This window comes from Scyliorhinus torazame, chromosome 3 (genome assembly GCF_047496885.1).
Source record: "Scyliorhinus torazame isolate Kashiwa2021f chromosome 3, sScyTor2.1, whole genome shotgun sequence".
Classification (NCBI taxonomy): Eukaryota; Metazoa; Chordata; class Chondrichthyes; order Carcharhiniformes; family Scyliorhinidae; genus Scyliorhinus; species Scyliorhinus torazame.
The window spans coordinates 198,394,947-198,419,217 of record NC_092709.1 but is presented as its reverse complement, the minus strand read 5'-3'; the positions used below and the strand labels follow the sequence as shown (position 1 = coordinate 198,419,217).

Genomic DNA, 24,271 nt, shown 5'->3' with positions numbered 1-24,271 from the left:
ATTTCCCACTTTCTCTGTCTGTTAGCTTTGACAAAGAGTCATTGGATTCGAAATGTTAGCTCTTTTCTCTCCCTACAGATGCTGCCAGACTTGCTGAGATTTTCCAGCATTTTCTCGTTTGCTTCCTCCTCTTGTTGCAGTTCCAGAAGCTGCCACTAGCGTGCTCTCCGTGCTGCTGGGACTAATGGAGTTGCCGGTCAATCAGGCTGATCTGGCTGCAGCACATTATAGCTGCAGGCAGGCCAGCATGGTGAAGGTCAGCTCTGTACCGGCTTGGGAGGGAGGAATCAGGCTATGGGGCCTTATTAAATCTCCTACTCACCACCCAATAATTATTTGTTTTAATCACAGTGAACTGTTGCTGGTCAGGGAATGTCTACTTTGTAGAAAATGGACAAATGCAAAGACTTGGTCAGAATGTGTTAATTAACAATTGTCTGTAAATGTTATGTGAAAGTTTTTTTGTAACTTATTTTGTTTATACAAATTAGGCTTAGAAAAACAAGGCCAGGTCAAATGATCATTAAACAAATTAATAATGTCAGTGTGCCTTTTTTTCTCCCGTTTAACAACTCTCATGTTTTGTTGACAGGGGCCCTCCAGTCACTCAAATAGTGACAGATTACAACCAAACGCAACGCAGAAAGTGGTTATGCCTGAGTTCTGATTGGCGAAATAAGAATGTTTCCAATCTACAGGCCTTATTACAAAAGGGGTAAGAGCCAGAAAATGTGTGATGGATTTAAATGGGAAACTCAAAAAGCATTATAAAAACCTTCAATGGCACGGATGCAAGAAAACTAACTCAAATATGAAAACCTGCTGGGTTAATAGAGAATTAAAATATTTGCATGCGATTGTATCCTGGCTTTCTTGAGTGTGTGGCCTGGCATCTTGCAAAGCTATTGTTCATGAACTGGCAATGCTACTTTTGTGAGGGTCATGAAGAATCCAGCACAAGTTTGTAGAGTCAAACACAACTTTATTTATAAGACTATGTACACAGGGCCAATAGTTTACTCCTGGTTCCCTCTCTAGCCGGTACCACACTGACCAGCTCTATTTATACAGCTGTGCTGCTAATGATTGCCCCACCCCCTCTCATTGGGGGAGCTCATATTCCTCAAATAACATAGCCAATTGTCCCCAGCCAATAGAAAACGGGCAGGTTATAACAGCTACCTGAATTGAAAAACTTCTGCCTCATGTATTTATTCCATTCCGTATATGTAGACCTCTTGAACCTCTGTCCATCAAAATTAATTGAAAATGTCTTATCTGGTAAACTTCCCTTTTTAGAAATAAATGAAGTTTCATTCCTACTAAATACTCTTCAGATGAATTTTTTATTTATTCATTCCTTCATGGGATCTGGGAGTTGCCAGCTAGGCCAGTATTCATTGCCAATCCCTAAAACGGATTAATATTCAAGGATTAGAAATAAGAATTAAGGATTAATATTCGAGAAAATTATATAGAGTCCGACACCGTGCCGTCACACTTGGATAATCTAGAATGTTGCAAGACATTTGACTGCTTTGCAAACATGACATGTGATCCTTTGAGTAAATACTATCCATATTGGCTTCCAAATTTGACCTATTGTTAATTCTGGGAATAATTTAAAGGACGTTCTTGATGCCCCATCAATTACCACAAGACGAGAATGGTGGAACAATCGAGGCTTTATTGAACAAGATGTTGTGCCTCCTGTAGCTGGATCCAGAGTGGCTGCAGCGCCGGAGGGCACACACTTTTATACGCCACCTGCTGGACGGAGCCAGCAGGCAGGGATTTACCATTATACCTCTAATATACAGGCAGTGCCGTAATACATATAATATATCACTAGTGGTGTTCTCTGCAGTTCTTTGGTAGGGAGAATTACATTAGTTTTATTCATATTCCGTGACTGTTTCCACTATGGCCATGACCCTCTTTAATCAATAACATGGTTCATCTTATCCGTCAGGGGGAGTTAATGGGCTCACACATTCCATGTGACAAAGGAGGCTCAATCACATACACCATATGCGAGAATCCCACTAGATTTCAACATTTCAACGCAGATTTCAGAGCCAGAGACTATCTGGTCACAACCACATCAAAGTGTTTCTTCAAAGTGGCCCGTGAGCTAAGAATTTGTGTGTGTGTGTATGTAGCTTCCTTTTACTTTATGAATGGTTCAAATTAAAAATAATCCAGCAGAAATGCTTTTGCCTGAAACAAGATAAAGGTTAGTTTATTCCAAAACTACTGCTGCGAGTCACTGAAGCAAAAGTGATAAAAAACAAATGTTCAGACAAATTAAGAAATAAAGTTGAAGATGGGGTTTTAAATCAGTCTCTGTGTGATTTGTTGCAGGCCCACTGCTTGAATTGTTTCTCATAGAAATTTATAAAATTCTAACAGGACTAGACAGGATAGATGGATGAAGGATGTTCCCGATGGTGGGGGTGTCCAGAATCAGGGGTTACAGTTTGAGGATACGGGATAGACCATTTAGGATAGAGATGAGGAGAAATTTACTGACCCAGAGAGTGGTCAGCCTGAGGAATCCATTACCACAGGAAGTAGGTGAGGCCAAAGTATTGTATGTTTTCAAGAAGAAGTCAGATATAGCACTTGGGGCGAAGTGGATCAAAGGATTTGGGGAAGAAAGCGGGATTAGGCTATTGAGTTGGATGATTAGCCATGATCATAATGAAAGACGGAACAGACTCAAAGGGCCGAATGGGCTCCTCCTGCCTCTATTTTCTATGTTTCCAAAGTGAAGGTATTGAAATTTGAAATTCAGACTTCCGGTGGCGGCCATGGAGTGAACAGTCACACATCTGGTGGCTCCCACTCAAGGTGTATTTTTTTTGTCCTTTCCCTGCCTGAAGGGCGAAGTTTTGGATGGAAAGAAGTGTAGGAGTACCTGGTGAAAGTGTAACTCCTCTCTGGTGGGGCTTGTGGATGGATCCACGAACTAGGAGTGGGACGAGAAGAAAAGAGCTCCTGGAACAGGATACATGATAAGGTGGCGGAGGGCAAAGGCCTGTTCTGCCCACCCAATGGTCAACGGAGCAGTTAGTGGAATTTCTGAATGTTAAGTTCAGCCAGCAGAGGAAGGAGGCCCTGAAGGACCTGGCCAAACTGGTGGAGCGGAGGAAGGAGGCCCTGAAGGACCTGGCCAAACTGGTGGAGCCGGTTAGAGCAGAGATCGGGAGAGTGGAACAGAGGCTGAAGTCCCAGGGCCGGGCGATCCAGAAAGTGAAGGAGGCGGTGAGGGAGCACGAGGAGCAGTTGGCCTCGTTAGTGGCTGACGTGGGGATGATGCGGGAGACTCAGAAGAGGCTGAAAGAAAAGTTGGAGGATCTGGAGAACCGTTCCAGGAGGCAGAATTTGAGGATTGTGGGGATGCCTGAAGGTATGGAAGGTACGGAGGCCGGCAAGTATGTGGCTAAAATGTTGAAGCAGTTGATGTGGGAGGGGGCCTTTGACCGGCCCCTGGAGGTCGACCTAGCGCACTGAGTGCTGATGCGGAGGCCCCAAGTGCAAGAGCAGCCAAGGGCGACGGTAGTGCAGTTACATCGCTTTCTGGATAAGGAGAAGATCCTTCGGTGGGTGAGGCAGACGAGGAAGTGCACCTCGGAAGGGAACGAGCTGCGGGTGTACCAGGATATGGGTGCAGAACTGGTGAAGCGGAGGGCTAGGTTTAATCGGGTCAAGGCTGTCCTCTTTAAGAAGGGGGTGTTGTACCCGACCTGCCTCTGGGTGACTTAATAATATAATAATGAAAATAATAATTACTTATTGTCACAAGTAGGCTTCAATGCAGTTACTGTGAAAAGCCCCTAGTCGCCACATTTCGGTGCCTGTTCGGGGAAGCTGGTACGGGAATTGAACCTGCGCTGCTGGCCTTGTTCTGCATTACAAATCAGCGGTTTATCCCACTGTGCTAAACCACCCCCTGACTTTTCAGAAGTGAGAATATTATTTTGGACCCGTGGAGGTTTGGGAGGCCGAAGGTGAAGGAATTCTCATATTTTTCCCATGTGTACTGGCTGTACTCCCAGATTGACTTTTTTGTGGTGGACAGGGCATTGTTGGCGGGGGTCGATTCAGAGTATTCGACGATCGTGGTTTCCGATCACGCACCACACTGGGTGGATTTGCGAGTGGACTGGAGGAGTGGGGGGGGGGGCAGCGCCCTCAGTGGAGGCTGGATGTGGAATTGTTGGCAGATGAGGAGGTGTACGAGCGGGGGAGGGCCGTCATCCAGGGTTACGTGTAGCTAAATGACACTGGGAGGGCACGGCCTCCACACTGTGGGAGGCACTCAAGGCGGTGGTTCGGGAGAAGTTTATTTCAATTTGGGCGCATAGGGAGAAGGCGGAATGGGCAGACATGGCAAGGCTGATGGAAGAGATTCTGAGAGTGGACAGGAAATATTCTGAGGCCCCGGAGGCGGGGCTGCTGAAAGAGAGGCACAGGCTCCAGAAGACGTACAGGCTAGTGCCCACGGGAAGGTAGTGAGGCAGCTATGGAGGGCCAGAAGGGCAGTATTTGAATATGGTGAGAAGGCGAACAGCATGCTGGCCCACCAGCTGAGGAAGCAGGAGGTGGGGATGGAGAGTGGCAGTGTAAAGGATGAGGCAGGAAGGGTATTGCTGGACCCGGGGGGGTGAATGGGATGTTTGAGGGTTTTACAGGAGATTGTATGAGTCGGAGCCCCCGGCCGGGAGGGAGGGAATGCGGCGGTTCCTGGACAGGTTGGTGATTCCCAGGGTGGAGGAGGATTGGGGGCCCCTATCGGGTTGAGGGAGGTGATGGAAAGTATGGGGGTGATGCAGGCAGGGAAGGCCACAGGTCCGGATTGGTTCCCGGTGGAGTTTAGTTTGTGGGGGACCTGGGGCCACCACTGGTGAGGGCATATAATGAGGCAAGGTGGAGGGGAGAACTCCCCTCTATACTATCGTAGGCATCCATCACTTTGATGTTGGAAAAGGACAAGGATATGGAGCAGTGTACCACCCGTTATCGCTATTAAATGTAGATGACAAATTGCTGGCGAAGGTGTTGGCTTCGCGAATTGAGGCCTGCATCCCTGGGGTGATAGACGAGGACCAAACGGGGTTTGAGAAAGGGAGACAGCTGTCGGCGAATGTCAGGAGGCTGCTTAATGTAATTATGATGCCTTCGGAGGGGCAGGAGGAAGTGGTGCTAGCGGCGATGGCACAGGGCTTCTCTGTACTATATTTCGGACCCATTGGGTGTGTTATCGGGATTTTGGAAGACTTTGGATGGTTCGCCGGGTACAAGTTGAACGTGGGAAAGGGTGAAGTGTTCCTGATTGAGATCAGAGGGCAAGAGAGGAGGTTAGGCGAGTTGCCATTCAAGGTATTGGGGGTGAGTTTTGGATACCTGGGCATTGCCGCAGGTGGGATGGGTGCAGACAGTAAAGATGAGGGTGCTACCAAGGTTCCTGGTCATATTTCAGAACCTCTTGATCTTTGTCCGGAAGTCATTCTTTAATCTCTGGGTTTGTATGTATGAGCGGGGAAGACCTCGCAGGTTGAAACGGCATTTTTGGAGCTGAAGCGAGGGGGATGGTCTGGCGTTGCTGAATATAATGAACTACTACAGGGCAGCGAACATTGCCATGGTTAGGAAATGGGTTGTGGGGGAGGAGTTGGCATGGGGGTGGATGGAGGCGGCTTCCTGAAGGGGAACAAGCTTAAGGGCATTGTTGACAGTGTCTCTGCCATTCTCACCAGCCAGGCACTTTGTGATCCCAGCGGTGATGTCGGTCTTGAGAGTGTGAAGGCAGCATTTGGGACTGGAGGGTGCCTCGGTGTGGGCACCGATCTGTGATAATCATAAGTTTGCACAGGGGCTAGATGTGAGATTCCGGGGGTGGCGGCAGACAGGGATTGAGCGATACGGTGACCTGTTCGTAGGTGGCAGTTTTGCAAAATTGGACGACCTGGAGGAAGAGTATGAGTTGCCCAGGGGAACGGTTTCAGGTACCTGCAGGTTCAGAATTTTGTGAGGAGAGAGTTGCTGTCTTTTCCTGGGTTACCATCCTTGGGGTTGCAAGACAAGGTGATGTTGAAGGAGGATATAAGGGAGGGGAAGGTATCTGAGCTATAAGGAGCTGATGGATTGGGAGGGGGCCCCAGTGAGGGGTATAATGTATAAGTGGGAAGAGGAGGTGGGAGGAGAGATGGAGGCTGGGACGTGGGCTGAGGCCCTGTGGAGGGTGAATGCGTCCTCGTCGTGTGCGAGGCTAAACCCCATCCAGTTTAAAGTGATTCACAGGGCACATATGACAGCAGCATGGATGAGTAGGTTTTTTGAGGGGGTAGAGGACAGGTGTGGCCGGTGCATGGGGAGGCATGCGAATCACGTCCATATGTTCTGGGTATGTCCGAAACGAAAGAGGTTCTGGCAGGGGTTTGCGGACATAATGTCCGAGGTGTTGGGGGTAAGGATGGCCCTGAGTCCAGAAGTGGCGATATTCGGGGTGTCGGGGGTCCAGGGGCGAGAGAGGCCGATGTCTTGGCCTTTGCCTCCCTGATAGCCCAGAGACGGATCTTACTTGGATGGAGGGACTTGGAGCCTCCGAAAGCGGGGGTGTGAGTGAGCGACCTGGCAGAATTCCTGAGGCTGGAGAAGGTCAAGTTTGTCCTGAGGGGATCGGTTGACGGGTTCACTCGGTGGTGGAAGCCATTTATTGACTTCTTTAAAGAGGATTGAGGAGTCATCAAAAGGGGAGTGAGGAGCGTGGGGAGGGGGTATCGGTTATTTATAATGCTGAATAATTTTGCTTCTACTTTGGTTTGTTTTCATGAAAATGCCTGAATAAAATATTTTAAAAATATACAAATTTGGAATTCAGTTTAGCAGCTGCGATGGCTTCTGAAGTCGACTGGTCCTTGTTTGGCTTTTACAGGTGGACTCAGCAGATCAAGCAGCTTTTGGGAGAGAGGGTTTATTTTTCCTCATTATTTCTGTTCTGACACATTGTCGGCAGAACAACGGTTGTTTTTAAATACCTTAATACTTGCCTCTTTGAGCCCTGATGGCAGAGAGAAAATGTCATAACCTGGGCTTAAGCAGGTCATGGGGCACTGATGAAACCTTAAGCAGGTTTTGGGACACCTATCAGACTGGGGGATTGGTATTCCCAGAGATGGAGAATATGTATTCCCCCACTGAGTGGTGGGTCGCCCCCTTCTACATGCTGTATAAAACCGGCGGGCCATGAACTGACAGCTGTCTTCAGTCGTAGAGTAATTGCTCTGTACTCTTTCTATGTGCATTAAACCTGATTTCCTTTTGATTCAACCTGTTCGACTCCATGTGGATTCCTTTCTGGATCTTATAGTAGAAAACCTCTCTGATGATGCCTCTTGGTGCTCTTTCCGGGGGTTCAGCCTGTCTTTATCACGACCAAGAACATAATGAGTGCCATTGTAATTCCGATGAATCATCATTCCACCAGGCAAAGAGGTTAATTACATTGAGGTCAATTTAAGTCCCTTTTCTGTCTCCACTTCTCAGAGATCAAGGGGTTTCACACTTCTTAGAGGTACAATGGACATCCCTGGAGGAACCTTTTACATTTTAATGACTTTGAAGCCAGTTCTAGAAAGATGTGTCTGACAAAATTTGAACACAGAACAAGCGGTATCTGTCCATGTGTCCATTTTGGAAAGGGCTTTTAGACCCAATTTAAAGGTTTGGAGAGAGAAACTTATCTTTTCAACACTTGTCCTTAAACTCTGTAATATCATAATTACACCATCATTACAATGTAGAACACAGATTGGACCTTCTGACATTAGAGTAGGGAATGCTAATCCCTCTTGGTGATAACAGCAGAGAAATGCTCAACATTATTGTCTAGCTTTCCTTTATCTGCAATTTTAGCAAAGCTGCTAACCCATTTAAACTCAGCAGGTTACACTGGCATTAAACTAAACGACAGAGAGATATCAGTTCAGTATTAAGCTCCTGTCAACTAACATTGTCAACTGTGCTTTTATGTTCAACATGTGATGTATTCAAATATTTTTAAATAGCACAATCAGCTCATCAGGGTTCTTTTTGGATGCTATGGTGCCACCTATTGATCAAGTCAGATCACTGACAATGGAAAGGACGTCCTTTATTGTCTAAAGGGTCAATACAGTTCAGATGGAACAATAATTTGACCTCAGTTCTGTGATTTTTTTTGTCCAGTATCTGTTTGATATTCACCAGAGTAGACACCATAGCTGCTGTTGCAGCACTAGCATTTATTCCAAAAACTTGCATTTCTAAAGCATCTTTTATTACCTTATCACATCCTAAAGTGCATTACCGCCAATGAAGTACATTTGAAGAGTAATATTGTAATGAGAGAGAGCATTTACTAATGGAGAAGAATGTAATGAGCTGCTGAGTTACAAATTATACCAATATATGTTGACTCATTCTCTATTTATTTCTAGGCAGGTGTGTCGAAGTAAAAGCCGGGTATCACTCCAATGCACCAAACAAAGTAAGTGACAGGGTCTTTGTTTCATACTGGTTGTCCAACCTTTGTATAAATATTGTGTGTAAGAAACTGGGATCAGTATATTATGAAACAAAGTATATTTGAACAAAGGGTCACCTGGACTCGAAACGTTAGCTCTTTTCTCTCCCTACAGATGCTGCCAGACCTGCTGAGATTTTCCAGCATTTACGTTCTGATTTCAGATTCCAGCATCTGCTGTAATTTGCTTTTATCCAGTGTTATATTTGAACATGCCTACTTCTAAAAATAATGTGTAGGCACAAGTCTTAATAGAAGCTGGGCACAAATTGCTTTTGCTCTTGGGATTTTACAAGGAACCCGTCTATAGAAATGAAAATGAAAATCGCTTATTGTCACAAGTAGTCTTCAGTGAACTTACTGTGAAAAGCCCCTAGTCACCACATTCCGGCGCCTGTTCGGGGAGGCTGGTACGGGAATTGAACCATGCTGCTGGCCTGCCTTGGTCTGCTTTAAAAGCCAGCGATTTAGCCCTGTGCTAAACCAGCCCCTATAGGTGCAAGCTTGGTGATAAGTATTGTTATTGTGTTCAGAAATAGATTATAAAGGGAAATAATTGGAAAATCTGACCTGAATATGTAACTAAGAGGCATCACAGAGTAAATCAAAGCAAAGTTTGTCCAAAATGCCGATTCTGTTTCATTCTACCTTCAATAGAGTAAAGGTATCCTTTGGATGCTGACCTCCTCCCAGCTCACCTTCTAAAATCCCTGATGTCAGAAGAGTCAGCATTGACAGCGAGTGTGGGGTGGATGGTGAGCACTGCATTGAGTAGTTTTTTGTTTTTGTGGGTTGAGGGGGTGAACACTAATGGAGGTGAGAGAGGGGGGGTGAACAATTTGAGGCAAGAGAGGGGACAAACATTGTCAAGGGGTGAGGAAGAGGGGTGAACATTGTTGGGGGTGAGGGAGGGTGGTGAACATTGGCACAAGAGAAAAGGGTGAACAATTTTGTGGGTGAACATTGTGGGAGATAAAAGGGGGAACATTGTCAGGGATGAAGAAGGGGTCATGAACATTATCGGGAGATTAGCACTGCCAGTGAGGGGGGGACTGTTGAGGTTGACAGCTCCATTTGAAACAATGCAAGTCAAGAACTGACAACACACCTTAACTGTGCCTTCAGTTCATGACAAGAAAAGGGGACTTGACTGAGCTGGAGTTACATCTGACGATTTGCTTTCCGACTGTATTCGTCCCTGCCTTCCTGCTGGAGTTGGCATCAGGAAATACAATGCCCCCAGCATCAAATGGCAAATGGGCAGTTAAATGGGAGTCAGCGTTGGATGCTCCCTCTCCAACAATGACTGAAAGATCTGAATTTATGACAACTTTATGTGAACTTTAATAATAACCAACCAAATATTACTATACTTATTTCTTGTTGTATGATTTTGTCAGCATCTGGGGTCATGTTAATTTTCAAAAGTTCTGTTTTTTATATAAATTTGTTTACGGGACGTGGGTATTGCTGGCAAGGCCAGTCTTTGTTACCCATCCCTATTGGGGTCACATTGGAAGATAGTTTACGAAGCACTGCCCATAGTCCTTTGCTTCTCTTCACTTGTATATAATCCATGTTCTGCTGTTAGTATGGTCTTCATCCTGCATTACATGCACTAACTGCATTGGATGTTGAAATGTTGGGGATTCTTTAATGATTTTAGACAAATGTGTCGGTCCACAATCTTGACAGTTAAGGAAGGTGAACAAAGGGGAATCTAAATGTTCTACCCATTTGAAGTCTACTATTTCCACCTGTTTGAAGTGGCTCAGATTGCCTTTATTACAGATCCAAAAGGTGCTATAATTACATGATTCCTTGTCCCAAAGATATATTCAGACCTTTTTGTCTTTGGCCACTGTCACCCCAGTTCTCCTATGAGGAGTAATCCTAATCCCATCCACTGGCCCTTGTTCTCGTATTTTTTTCCTTCAACCCTTCATCTAACCTATTCTGAAATGTTGAAATTGCTGAAAAAGAATGACCGGCAGAGAAAAATCTGCTCTGCACTTTGTGCACCTTTTTGCATTTGATTCAATTTTTAGGAAGACCATTACATGGGTGCCCAGCTCTTGCAGCTATAGCATATGGAAGGATGTTTAAATATGCAAATTTGGGCTCCCCGCTGGTTATAGGACCAATTCAGGATTTACCTTCCCCTTCCCACCCTGGTCTTCTCTTCTGTAAACACTGAAATGAACTACTTGTTAAGAATCTCAAAAGTTTTTTTACCTTCTGATAACTCACCATACTCTCAGGCTGCATCTCACATTTGGTAATTTTATTTTGACTGATTATATTAGTAAAGTACTTGATTCTTTTTGATATTCTCTCTTCATATTCACTCCTTGCTTTCTTTACCACTTTCTTCACTTATTTTCTCATATTCTTCCTTATTTTTATTATTATCGGCATCTTGTGATGCTTCCCCATCAATTTTAATTTCTGAAATTTGAAGTAGACTCCTTTTATAATTGTTTATAGTTATTTTGCACCCCCTCAATTTCATTTATCATAGCACATTATCAATCCAAAGTCTTGTGCACCATTTGTTTCCTCAACTCGCCTCCATGGGCCTACTTGTCGTTTTTCTAAATTATTCTTTATTCCAATTTCAGGATGCTCTTGCACAAATGTTTTACCTTATTTATTTGAGTCTTCCATTACTACCCCTGATATACTCATCTATTTTTAAATCATCTACTAGATTGAGAAACTCCTTGAAGGCAAATGGCTTTGAAGGGTTTAATCCAAGCTTGGGATATAAGATTTTTAGATTTTTTAAAAAAAGTCAAAATAGTGTAAATAAATAATATAAAAACGCTGCGATTTGAAAACACATGTGCTAGCTATAAAAGAAAATGGGGCGGATTTTCATTTTTGCAGAAGGACAAGTACAAAGAGATATAATTTTGAAATAAAACTTGTCCAATTTTCAATCCATTGAAATCAGGAGAATTCTATAAAAGGTGGGTGATTCACTGCATCAGAGTACTGCCACGGTGATGAGGATGAAACTCTGCTGCTTAATTCTGAATAAAGAGATGAATGCTAAGGGACCTGGAAAATGTCAGACTGACCTGGATGTGGGGTGAAAAGATTCCCAGGCTGCGGACAGCTAGTCTTGTTTTGATTCTGTCGTGTGCTCAATTGATGTTGACTTTTCCAGCTGCAGTATTATTGATCCTCCTTACTGATCTCTATGTAGATGCGTTTGAGTGTAGCCAGAATATCAATCAATATTATTTAAACTATTGCTAATGCAAGAGTGATTTGAATGGTTTATGCCAGAAAAAAATGTTATGGTCAGAATTCAATGTCATTGAAACCATGTTGATTCTGTAGAGGAGATTGAATGAGTGTTAGGCACACAACTAGACAGCATTGGACCTTCCCCAGGATTCAGGAGCCTAGGTTGAAAATTCAGCCTGTCCATAGCTGCCAGCCACTCAGAGGAGCCCAGGAGCACTCCAAGAGAAGTTGTTGCTGTCAGTAATGGACCCAGGAGCAGTCCTAAATCACTGACAGACCAAGGGCACACGTCTGTGAAGGTGCGATGGGGGCCACAAATGGAGAGGGGGGGATTCAGAGGCAAGGGCAGAGGGTGGTTTTCAATGGCTACCCCACTGCTCAATGCCCTATCTGTGAATCGTGCACCGTGCATTTGACAGAGGGACTCCTCAAGAGGGCTAAGGCATATCCAATAGAGTATGCTTGGTGTCCTGGAGGCTCGGGAATGCATCTCACCCACATGTAATCCCTGAGAGACTACATTCCAGTTGGCTCAGAGATAATTGGTGTCAATGGGCTCAATTTTGAGCCTAACTGAGAGCCCACCGTGATTGGGCGAGCTTTTCTTACAGACTTGCTCCTGTCTCCAACTTAATCACAGGAGGTTTTCCAGTGGCTGGGAGAGTAAAGCTTCTCCCATGATTAAGTGGACCCAGCTGCCATGTTTCCCACCACTAAAGGATGCTTTCCCATTTCTTAAAATTGTACAGTAGGAAAGGGAATGGTTTGTACTGAACATACTCACCCTGATCCTACTCCTTTAATACTTCTTAAACAGATAAAACATTTAGACCTGATAACAGAGATGAAAGGAATAGTATGAAGGACTAAACTATTTTAGCACATGGCCAGGGGGCTGGTGACTGCTCATACTTTGGGGGAGGTTGGAGCAGGATAGAGTGAAATAGAAAGAAAATGACTGAGCTGAAATATTCAAAAAATACAAAACAAGTAAACATCCTGTCGCAAGGTGAGTTGTAGGTTATGAAAAATTAATCTACCTTTAAATTAAATCTGTATTTTCTAGGTTGTGGTCAGCGGCCAGCAATTCGATTGAATAAAAGAATTCTTGGAGGCAGAACTAGTCGTCTGGGTCGTTGGCCCTGGCAGTGTTCACTGCAGAGTGAACCAAGTGGGCATATTTGTGGCTGTGTACTGATTGGCCGAAAATGGGTTTTGACAGTGGCACATTGCTTTGAAGGGTAAGTCCCGATATTGAGGTTGAAAACTGAAATACAGACAATTAATGAACTAAGCATTAAAATGTGAAATCCTATGCAAGATGTAGGTACTTGACACATATATATTTGGGACATTAGTTAAACTGGAGTATTGTGTGTAGTTCTCGATGCCGCACTGTAAGAAGGATGTAAACGCATTGGGGAAAGTGCAGAAGAGGTCTACAAGAATGATCAGGGATGAGAAACTTCAGTTATGAAGATAGATGCGAGAAGTTGGGACTGTTCTCCTTGGAGAGGAGGAGGCTAGTGGAAATTTGATAGAGGTGCTCCAAGTCATGAGGGGGCTGGACAGCGTAGATAGGAAGAAACTATCTTTGATTGTAAAAGGATCGAGAACGAGAGAGGACAGAATTAAAGTGATTTGCAAAAGAAGCTAATGAGATGTGAGAAAAACATTTTTACACAGCACGTGATTTTGGTCTGGAATGCACTGCCTGGAAGTGTGATAGAGGTAGTTTCAATCGAGGCATTCAAGAGGGCATTTAGATGATTATTTGTATAGAAACAATGGTTACAAGGAAAAGGCAGGAGAATGGCACTAAGTCATAATGCTCATTCGGAGAACCGGTGAAATTATGATGGGCTGAATGGCCTTCGGCACTGTAAAACTTCTGTCATTCTGTGGTATACTGAAATTTGGTCCCAATTCATTTTTATTAGCCTTGTTACTGAAATTATACTTCTGCTGTCCCATCAAGTTGGCACCAACCCTCTGAAAGAGCACCATACCTAGGCCCTATCCCCGTAACCCCAACTAGTGGCAATTTAGCAGAGCCAATCTTTAATATCCTGCATACGACATACGGAGTGGGAACGCTTGTCTTCCCCATGTTCCTTGCGGAGTATGAGCTCCCCCGTTAGGGATGGGGTATCTTAATTACCTAGTATTTAAGGTCAGCCAGTAAGGCACCGCCCAATCAGGAACCCGCTAATCGTCTATGGGAACTGTATATACATTGTTTGTAAATAAATCTTTGTTCTTACATTTACTCTGTGTGGACACCCCGTTTCCTTATTAAACTGGCGACAAGGAATAAACTGGTTTGCTGTCGACGCTGCAACATACTCAGCTGAGCAACCTCCCTGATTTTCTGGCCTGCGTTTGGATTACCTTGATTCGCCATGCCTCTGTTTAGGCAGTCAGACACATTTGATGCCAGTGATGAAGACTGGAATCCATATGCTGAACAAATGCGTTATTTCTTCTGGGCCAACAATATCTCGGAGATGGAGTGCCAGAGGGTCATAGTAAAGATGGTCTGTGGACTGGAAAACGTTCAGGGTGGCCTCATGTACCCAACAAGGCCGAATGCATGAATATTCGACCACCCCTTGACACTTGTGGCACAACACCTTAACCCAACCCCATCAATAATCGTTCAAAGATATTGGTTTACTATGGCAGAGAGGTCCACCGGTGAGTTCGCCACTGAGTTTGTGCCCCGGCTTCAAAAGATAGACGTGTTTTGTGAATATGAAACTATTTTGTCCAATATGTTCCATGATCACTTGGTCTGCAGAGTCAGTAATATGGAAACTCAGAAGAAGCTTTTGGGTGAAGTCTCCCTAACCTTTCAGCAGGCTGTGCAGATCTCTCCAAAACTAAGAAAGCACGTGCGCCCAAGAGGTACAAGGGATGCAGTTCAACGTTTTGGGGGCATCTCCTCTTATGTGGTAACCCGGGGCCTTCTGGCATCTGGGCGAAGAGCCGGCCACTGGGACATGTGACATCCACGGACTCGGCTGAAGGCGATTCTGGCCTGTGTGCTACAGGTGGACGCCGGTCTAGGCATACCCGTTGGCAGCAGGAAGGCCAGCGCTACAGGTGCCCCGGTCAAGTAGGTGATAGCCCCGGGACTGGGCCTTGCATCTGGATGACCCAGAAGAGGCCGAGGATGAGGCTGAGATGCAGCTGTACTGTTTGGCAGCACCCTGTGAGGCCTCTATTCGCGTTCCGATGCAGGTGAATGGTCAAATGGAGCTGCACACAGGAGCGGCCATTTCTGTGGATGCGCAGAGCTCTTTTGATCTTATCAAGCAAGGAGTGCATACTTTGTCTTTGGCCGAAACGGAGTCGTTTGGCCACTTCCCCAGGGGAACGATTGAATATCATGGGGTTCACACTCCATGTGTTAAGGGCACCAGTCGGTGTGCCTTCCCCTCATTCTTGTGCAAGGAAGTCAGCCTCTTGGGCCGTGATTGGCTGCACCAGTTGTAGTTGGATTGGCAGCATATCCTCCAAGTGGGGTCTGGCGGTTTGTGTATGGTACTGAGCAAATTCCCGCAGGTTTTCCAGCCAGATTTAGGTACCATTAAAGGGGCTGTGGCCAAAATCCAGGTGGACTCGAAAGACCAGCCCTGGTATTTTTGTGCCGTCTGGTTCCCCACGCTATAGTGGAGAAGGTTGAGACCGAACATCGGCGTTTGGAATGTTTGGGCATTATGCGACCTGCGTGCTTTGCTGAATGGTCGACACCAGTGGTCCCCGAAATGAAGCTGAAAGTGGGGACTATAAATTGACACTCAACATGGCTTCGAGGTTAGATCGTTATCCTTTACCTCTCATCGAAGATATATATGCAACATTGGCCGGTGGCCGTACATTCACAAAATTGGACATGAGCAACGCTTATCTGCAGCTGGAGCTCGATAATAATGATATTTATTAGTGTCATAAGTAGGTTTACACTGCAATGAAGTTACCGTGAAAATCCCCTAGTCGCCACACTCCGGCGCCCGTTCGGGTACACAGAGGGAGAATTCAGAATGTCCTATTCACCTACAAGCATGTCTTTCAGGACTTGTGGGAGGAAACCAGAGTACCCGGTGGAAACCCATGCAGACACGGGTGATGTGTTGGGTGTTCTGGATCACATACAGGTCACCAAGACTTGAAATAGTGCAACACAATTTTATTGAATCATTAACTGTTTAAACATACTCAGACTGTGGGTTAATACGATACTAGCTTTAACTAAAGACCTTTGCCTTGTCCTTAACACTCGATGTACTCAGCACATGGTGAATGTCTGTGTTGCAGGCTGTGAGCTCTGTCCTCCTAGCTAGCTGCTACTCGAATGAGCGGGAACTCTGATGCCCCCTGTTTTTATAGTGCGTGTGCTCTCACTGGTGATTGGCTGCGGTGTTGTGTGTGTTGATTGGTCCCACTGTGTGTCCATCAGTGTGTGTCTGCACTATGATATACTGCTGTATATTATGACAACGGGGAGAACGTGCAGACTCCACACAGACAGTAACCCAAACCGGGAATCAAACCTGGGACCCTGGCGCTGTGAAGCAACAGTGCTAACCACTGTGCCACCATGCCACCCTCACAGAAGTACGTCACAATTAATAGACACAAGGGACTCTATGAGTATACCCGGCTTTCGTTTGGAGTCCTCGGCGTGCACAGTCTTCCAGTGCGTCATGGAGAACATCCTGCGTGGATTGCCACACGTTGGGGTTTACTTCGATGATGTGTTAGTCAGAGGGGCCACAGAACAAGAACATTTTCAGCACCTTGGGGAGGTGCTGAAATGGTTTTCCGAATCCGGAGTTCACCTGTGCCATGTGAAGTATATGTTTCACATGAAAGAAATTGAATATTTGGGATATTCAGTGGACTGAGATGGCCTGCACCCGGTTGCCGAGAAGATACGAGTAATAAAAATGGCCCCCATTTGCGAGATACCACAGAACTTTGCTCTTTTCTTGGATTAGTGAACTATTATGGGTGCTTTATTCTGAATTTGGCTACCATCCTCGCCCCCCTCCACTTGCTTTTGAAAAAGCGCCAGCCTTGGGGCAAGGTGAAGCAGCAGTTGTCTTCTTCAGGGGTGTTGGCACACTTTGATTCCTCAAAGCCGTTGTAAGTCACGTGCGATGCTTCACCTTATGGCATTGGGGCAGGGATGTCCCATCGAATGAATGACAACTCTGACCGACCAATTGGTTTTGCCACCCGGACGCTGGCTGCAGCTGAAAGAAAATATTCCCAGATCGAAAAAGATCTGCGGTTGTGTTCGGTGTAAAGTGATTTCATTAATGCGTCTTTGGCTGCCACTTTTATATCATCGCCAATCACAAGCCATTGCTGGGCCTCTTTTGTGAAGACAAGGTGATCCCGCCAATAGCATCTGCAAAGATTCAGCTCTGGGTTCTGCTGTTGGCTGCTTACGAATTCTCTTTGAGCTCTGCCGAGATGGCGCATGCGGATGCGTTGAACCATCTTCCCCTACAGGTCGAATCTGCCAACCCTCCTATGACTCCTTGCCTCATGAGTTCGTAACTGGATGCAACCTGACCCTGTACCTTGCCAACATGCATCATCTGTGCTATACGGCGGGCAGCATTGGCGTCTAACAGGACAGTGAAAGCATTCCCCTCAAGATTGTCTGAGTTGACCGTGGAGGACAGCATCCTTTTCTGGGGCACCAGGGTTGTTGTCCGGGCGAAAAGACAGGCTGCTGTATTGAACGACCTTAAAAACAGATATCCTGGAGTATCCAAAATGAAGATGCTGGCAAGACGTATGTCTGGTGGCCGGGATTAGACATGGACATCGAGCCGTCGGTACAGCAGTGCTTCATCTGTCAGAAGGTCCCCACAGCGGCACCCCTGAAGCCTTGGGAGTGGCCAGGGAACCTTTGGCCCACATGCATGGCGATTGCGCCGGTGCCTTCTTGGATTCGATGTTTCTCGTCCTGGTGGACGCCCACTCAAAGTAGCTGGATGTTCACAAGATGGCGACGTTCACCTCCTGGGCGACCTTAGAGGGATTACACAGTTCCTTTTCTACCCACGGAATCCCGGAATCACTCGTGAATGATAACAGGGCCTCCTTCACGGGTGAAGAGTTTGCCGTTTGTGGTGAACGTATTGCTACTACAATTCACCACTGTATTGTATTGTATTATGTTGATGCCCTTGTGGGCTCCGCCTGTGGCTCCGCCCGTGAGCAGCAACTAGAACATACACCATGTGGTAGTAAGATAGTCTGGTCAGGTTAGCCTCAGGTCTCCAGTCAAGTCGGCATAGTGTCAACCCAACACATCATGGTACCAGTGAGTCATGCACGAGTTTGACGGACCTACCTTGAGATAGTCTGCCTTTGACCAGTGATCAGCCATCCGGTAACATGGACAATGTCCGCCCCTCCCCCACAGCTCCGCATCGCCGGCAACCTCGGTGCGAACTGGAAGACTTTCAAGCAGAAGTTCCAGCTGTATCTTGATGCCACCGACCTGGAAACCGCATCGAATGCCAGGAAGATCGCTCTCTTCCTCTCTACAGCTGGGGACCACGCTATCCACATCTTCAACTCCCTCACCTTTGCTGAAGGCGAGAACAAGACATAGTTTAAAACAGGCCTGTTGAAGTTCGACAGCCACTGTGACATCAAAGTCAACGAGAGCTTTGAACGCTATGTGTTCCAGCAGAGGCTGCGGGGTAAGGATGAACCTTTCCAGTCCTTTTTAACCCACCTCCGTATCCTCGCGCAGTCCTGCAACTACAGCTCCACCTCCGACTCCATGGTCCGCGACCAGATCGTTTTTGGGGTCCACTCTGATCCCCTTCACCAGCAGCTCCTTAAAGTTAAGCAGCTCACCCTTACCATCGTTATCGAAACCTGCGTCCTCCACCAGCACGCCAACAACCGGTACTCCCATATTAAGGTGGCAGAGATGGCGCGGCAAGGCCACCACGATGCGGAGCAGGTTCAGGCCGTAAAACAGCTCCAGGGCCTGAGTCGGGATGAGGGCGGCCATTTTGCATGCTTTTCCCAGGCTCCTGCGCATGCGCGCCACGACCAAGGGGACGGTGAGGCCGACAACCGAACTGCGCAGGTGCGCACATCGTGCGACCGCACCGCCCATGCGCGGTGGCGCACGGAGCATCCTGACGTCGGCGCCATGACGTGCATCAACTGTGGCTCCGCCCACTTAAAGCGGCAATGTCCCGCGAAGTCTCGACACTGTCTCCAGTGTGGCAAGCTTGGCCACTACGCAGCCCTGTGCAGATCTGCTCAACTGCCCAATACACAGCGATCCCAGTCGCAGTGCAGGAACGCCCGGTCAGTACAGCAATCCGTTGCAGACTCCGACTCCGACATGCTTCCAGATTCCGACACCGAGGACCTCACATCCCCATTCCGGGTGGGCATCATCACCAAGCATACGATGCCTTCAGCGAAGAAGGCGAAACAACTCCCAGTACTGAGCATTGATCCGGACGATGAGTGGTGTGCCACCCTCACGGTCAACCAGAACTCGTCTCCCGCCACAGAGACTGAATTTATAGACTGAATGTTGCATTACCTTGTGACCCGTTTACACATCTGTCCATATTGTTTCGTTCTAATTTGTTATCTGCCCTCTATCTGCACAAGACACCTTCCCATATGAATATGTTAACATACTTTGTATGTAGTCAGGCTCCTGTACACGCACACACTCACTATTTATTGACCAACAAACATTTTTATTAAGAAAAAAAAAGGGGGGAGGTATCATAATATACACACAGGTATATGATGGTGCACGGACAGGCAGTGATTGACACACAGGATGACCAGGGAACACACAAAACATAGCAGCCAATCACCAGACAGGACACGATCACTATAAAGCCAGAGGGCACTAGTTTTCCCGCTCTCTTGGGATGCAGCCTCTGAGACAGTCAGAGCCCATGAGCAGCAACTAGAACACACACCATGTGGTAGTAAGATAGTCTGGTCAGGTTAGCCTCAGGTCTCCAGTTAAGTCAGCATAGTGTCAACCCACAGTTAAAGTATGTATGATAGTTAAGAGTTCAATAAAATCAAGTTGCCTTCAAGTGTTGGAAGCCTGTCTCTCTCACTGCTGCAGCAAACGCAGTCCTCGCAGACCCGGCATACCCAACATATCAGAACTCTTTGCAACTTCAACGACGGTGCTCGATGGCCCTCTGGGATTGTTGTCCGTCAAATGGGACCAATCTCTTCCCAAGTTCCAGTCCGGGGGTAGCTAATGAAACGACACCTGGATCACATTCGCTCACGGAGGTTGTTCCCTCAGGACATGCCTCAAAAGAAGTCTGCCCTGGATCCTCCGTCTCCATTGACATCCAGCCTGCTGTGGTACCTCCAGTCTCTCTCAATGCTAAAGTGCCCGACGGTGTTTTATCTGACTCTGAGATGGAGTCGCAGACCTTATCCACCTCATCGTTCCTGCTGCCGACAGCATTTACTGATGCGGATACACTGACTGATCTGCTGCATCAGCTCCATGAGGACTTATTGGTGCCACGAGAATCCAACATCTTCCGCCAGCTAACCCTTCTCTGGCTCATTGCCCGTTGAGGGGGTGTTTAGACTTTTGGGGGGAGGAATGTAATATCCTGCATGGGACCTATGGGGTGGGAATGCTTGCCTTCCCTGTGCTCCTTGCGGAGTACAAGCGTGCCCACTAGGGGTGGGGTGTCTCAATTAACCAGTGTATATAAGGTCGGCCAGTAAGGCACCGACCAAGCAAGAACCCAGTATGGGTCTACCGGAACTGTATATTTATCGTTTGTAAATAAAACTTTCTTATTTTTATTTGGTGTGGACTCTCCTTGTCAAACAATCCAACTAACCTGCACATCTTTGGACTGTGGGAGGAAATCGGAACACCCGGAGGAAACCCACACAGACACAGGAAGAATGTGCAAATTCCACGCAGACATTCACCCAAGGTCGAAATTGGTCCCTGCGCTGTGAGACAGCAGTGCTGACCACACTGCCATCATGTGAATGCTTGGGCAATTAGCCCCATTAAAAGAAGCCCAACACTGGATTTATTAGCTTGATAAGTCATAAGAGCGCCAAAATGGCCCATGTATCCAGTGATCCTACATACTCTTCTGGGGCCAGCGCATTAGGGCACATGTGAGAGAAGCTCCAGAGTAATCTCCAGGATCGCAGTCCCATGGATTTTCAGAGCCCATTTTTTTCCTTCTCATAGTTGTGTCTTTGGCTCATACATGTTTCTAATGATGTGTTAATTCCATCTGCACTCAACTGTTTCTGTGCCTAGCCTGTGTTTCTTCTGTCTCGCTCTCTTTGCAAAATGCATAAGGTTTTGTTTGAGAAAGCAAAGGATTGTAAGCAGATCTTGGCGATTATAGTGTTGTTTTATTTTTACTTGTGGTTGTTTTTTCTGTCCTCAGCTATGCGTGCCTTTCTGTTTTCTTGTCTGTGTGGTAAACTTTCAAGCTAACTGAGCAAGGGAAAGCCCAGTGGGGAACAATCTGAGGTCAGAGAGAAAACTAAATTTAGAGAGAGGGTCAAAGGTGCCACAATACATTTGAAGGATCACAGTCGGAGACAAGCTGAATATGATGTGTTATACAAAACAATAGAGAGAATAGGACCCAATGGGAGAAATATTTTTGTCTCGCCAATGAAGAGCAGTATTAATGTCACAGAAGAAAAGCAGAGCAAGGTACGGGGCTAGGAGATAGCGGAGGTCACAGGGAAGGTAGGGAGTGTGCAAAAGTAGCAACTGATCTCACGACATGGCATCAAGAGATTGGACAAAGCAGAGGATTAGGAAAGGGGACATGAGGAATAGCTGAAATAGGAAAAATAGCAGCTTAAGTGGAAAAATGGTAGTGAGGAGGCAGAACCTCACCAGTTAATGGCTGAAGGCCTGAATCTGGACTGTGACAGATAACTGTTTACATTGAAAATTACAATATATATTTAGAAGTATTAACAAAAAACAGGTAATTGGTCAGAAGCATTCAAATATACAAAATCTTTTATGTTCGCTGTGAGCTGCCTACCCTTGACAAAGCCCGTTTAGTCCTCTGCGATCACCTCCGGTACACAGCCTTCTAGCCTTTTGGCCAGGATCTTTGCGAGTTCATTCGTGTCCACATTCAGCAGTGAAATGGGTCTACATGATCCACATTCCTTCGGGTCTTTATCTTTTTGGGTATCAGTGAAATTGTGGCCTGCGCTAGCGTGGGGGGCAGAGTGCCCCTCGCCAGTGAGTCCATGTACATATTATACACAAAATCTTTAATAATAAGTCTTTACACTCAGAATAGATATTAATCAGCTGTAGCAAAAAAACAAATTACCAGGAGAGATAGTCAGCATGGTTTAACTGTACAATAGTTTTCTTTTGACTTCTTTCTTCTTGCAGCCGTGAAAATGCAGCTGTCTGGAATGTTGTGTTTGGCATCAACAATCTGGATCATCCATCTGAATCTACACAGACCCGGGCAGTAAAACGGATTATCTTACACCCACGTTATAACAGAGCATTTGTTGATTATGACGTTAGTGTGGTGGAGCTGCGTGACGAAGTAAACGAGACCAGCTATGTCCGACCTGTCTGCCTTCCCAAAAAAGAGCAAGTGGCAGAACTAGATACTTATTGCTTCATCACAGGATGGGGCCACATGGGCAACAGAGGTGAGAAAGTCAATTTAAAACAAACCTTTGATCCTCTGGCTAATGACTCAGCAGGAATTGGCTGAGCTCATTCCTGAAGTAAATAACTGAGCCTAATATTCCACGCTAACACGGCAGTACTGAGAAGCTACATTGTTAGAGGTGCAATCATTCAAAGGATCAGAGCATGTTCTTTCTCATCATTCCAACGGTTGAGGTTTAGGTGTTCTAGGCCCTCAATTAACCAACCCTACTGAAAACAGATTTACTCAGCATTGATTTTGAGAAATCGTGATGCACACAAAATTGCTAAAAAAAACCAAGTCTACATTTCAAACCAATATGGTAGGTGTGAGATGCTTTGATGAGTTTTGGAGAGATATGAAAACACTGAAGTAGAATATTCACTTTGGTGGCCATTGAGAAACTAGGCACAAACTGCACTTGTGTTGTTTTTCCAAAGTGAAATTAAGCTTAAAGTTGCTCCCGAAACAAATTTGCATAATCAAAAACATCAAATCTTCCATGAGCATCTGCAATCAGACAGCAAATGGATGTAATTGTTCATTTATTTTTCCATTCAAAAATATTCACAAATGTAATTAAAGAGTCGTATCCAGGTATAATTTTATTAAAATACCTGGGGCGAGATCCTCCGTTTGGGGGGCTATGGATCGAGATTCTCCGTTTCCCAACGTTGATTTTGTAATCATCAATCGGCGGAGAATCCCTTTTTGCATGCTCTGCCCCCTCCGAAACAGCGCCTCACCAGAAGGCCCTGAGATGCTCCGCCACCGAAGGGCCGAGTCCACAAAGGCGTGGGGGACGTGTGGTCCCAGCCATGCAGACTGTGTCCAGTGCCGCCACAGTCAGGCAGGAGCTTTGCTGCTGGCCGGGGGGCTTCTGCAAGATTCCAGAAGCTAGTCTTGGCAGGACAAAATGGCAGCCCCCCCCCCCTCCCCCCCAGATCAGCTCCCCTCCCGAGGAGGTTCACCAGAAACAATTCCATCTTGCCCAGATTTAACCTGTACCCCGAAAAGGAGCCAGTCACCCTGAGCAGCTCTATTATCTCCCCCACATTGGAGAGAGTGTCCATAATATTTAGCAACGGATCGTCTGCATACAAGGACACCCTATGCTCCCTCCCCCACACTCTAATGCTCCCCATGTGGCAGGCGATCTTAATGCAATGGCCAGTGACTCAATTGCTAAGGCAAGCAAAAGCAGAGACAACGGATACCCCTGCCTTGTACCCTGTTCAGTTGGAAATAACCTGAGTTCAATGGATTAGTTTGTACACTCGCGGTGGGGGTCCTGTACAAAACTCTAATCCATGAAACAAATTTTGGCCTGAAGCCAAATCGCCCCAGGATCTCAAAGAGGTACCCGCCCTCAACCCTGTCAAATGTGCACCAAAATAATCACCTCTGGCTTGGCCTCGAAGGATGGTGACAACACAACATCTAACAACCTCCTAATGTTGCCTGACAATTGCCAGCCCTAAACAAATCCAGTCTGCTCCTCCAAAATCACACCCAGGAGGCAGGGCTACAAATGCATTGCCAACGGGCGGCACGGTAGCACAAGTGGATAGCACTTTGGCTTCACTGCGCCAGGGTCCGAGGTTCGATTCCCCGCTGGGTCACTGTCTGTGCGGAGTCTGCACGTTCTCCCCGTGTGTGCGTGGGTTTCCTTCGGGTCCTCCGGTTTCCTCCCACAGTCCAAAGACGTGCAGGTTAGGTG

General features: G+C 46.4%; 1 protein-coding gene across 7 annotated transcripts in view; it reads left to right on the top strand.

Annotated features, from left to right (window-relative positions):
- Nucleotides 1-24,271, top strand: part of corin (corin, serine peptidase) — a 420,139-nt gene that overhangs the window by 362,896 nt on the left and 32,972 nt on the right. For all 7 annotated transcript variants that reach the window (XM_072496714.1, XM_072496713.1, XM_072496715.1 and 4 more), the window contains exons 17-20: nt 593-715; nt 8,484-8,533; nt 12,891-13,065; nt 22,278-22,549. In XM_072496714.1, the coding sequence (XP_072352815.1) occupies nt 593-715; nt 8,484-8,533; nt 12,891-13,065; nt 22,278-22,549 (620 nt within the window). The remainder of the gene's footprint in view (nt 1-592; nt 716-8,483; nt 8,534-12,890; nt 13,066-22,277; nt 22,550-24,271) is intronic.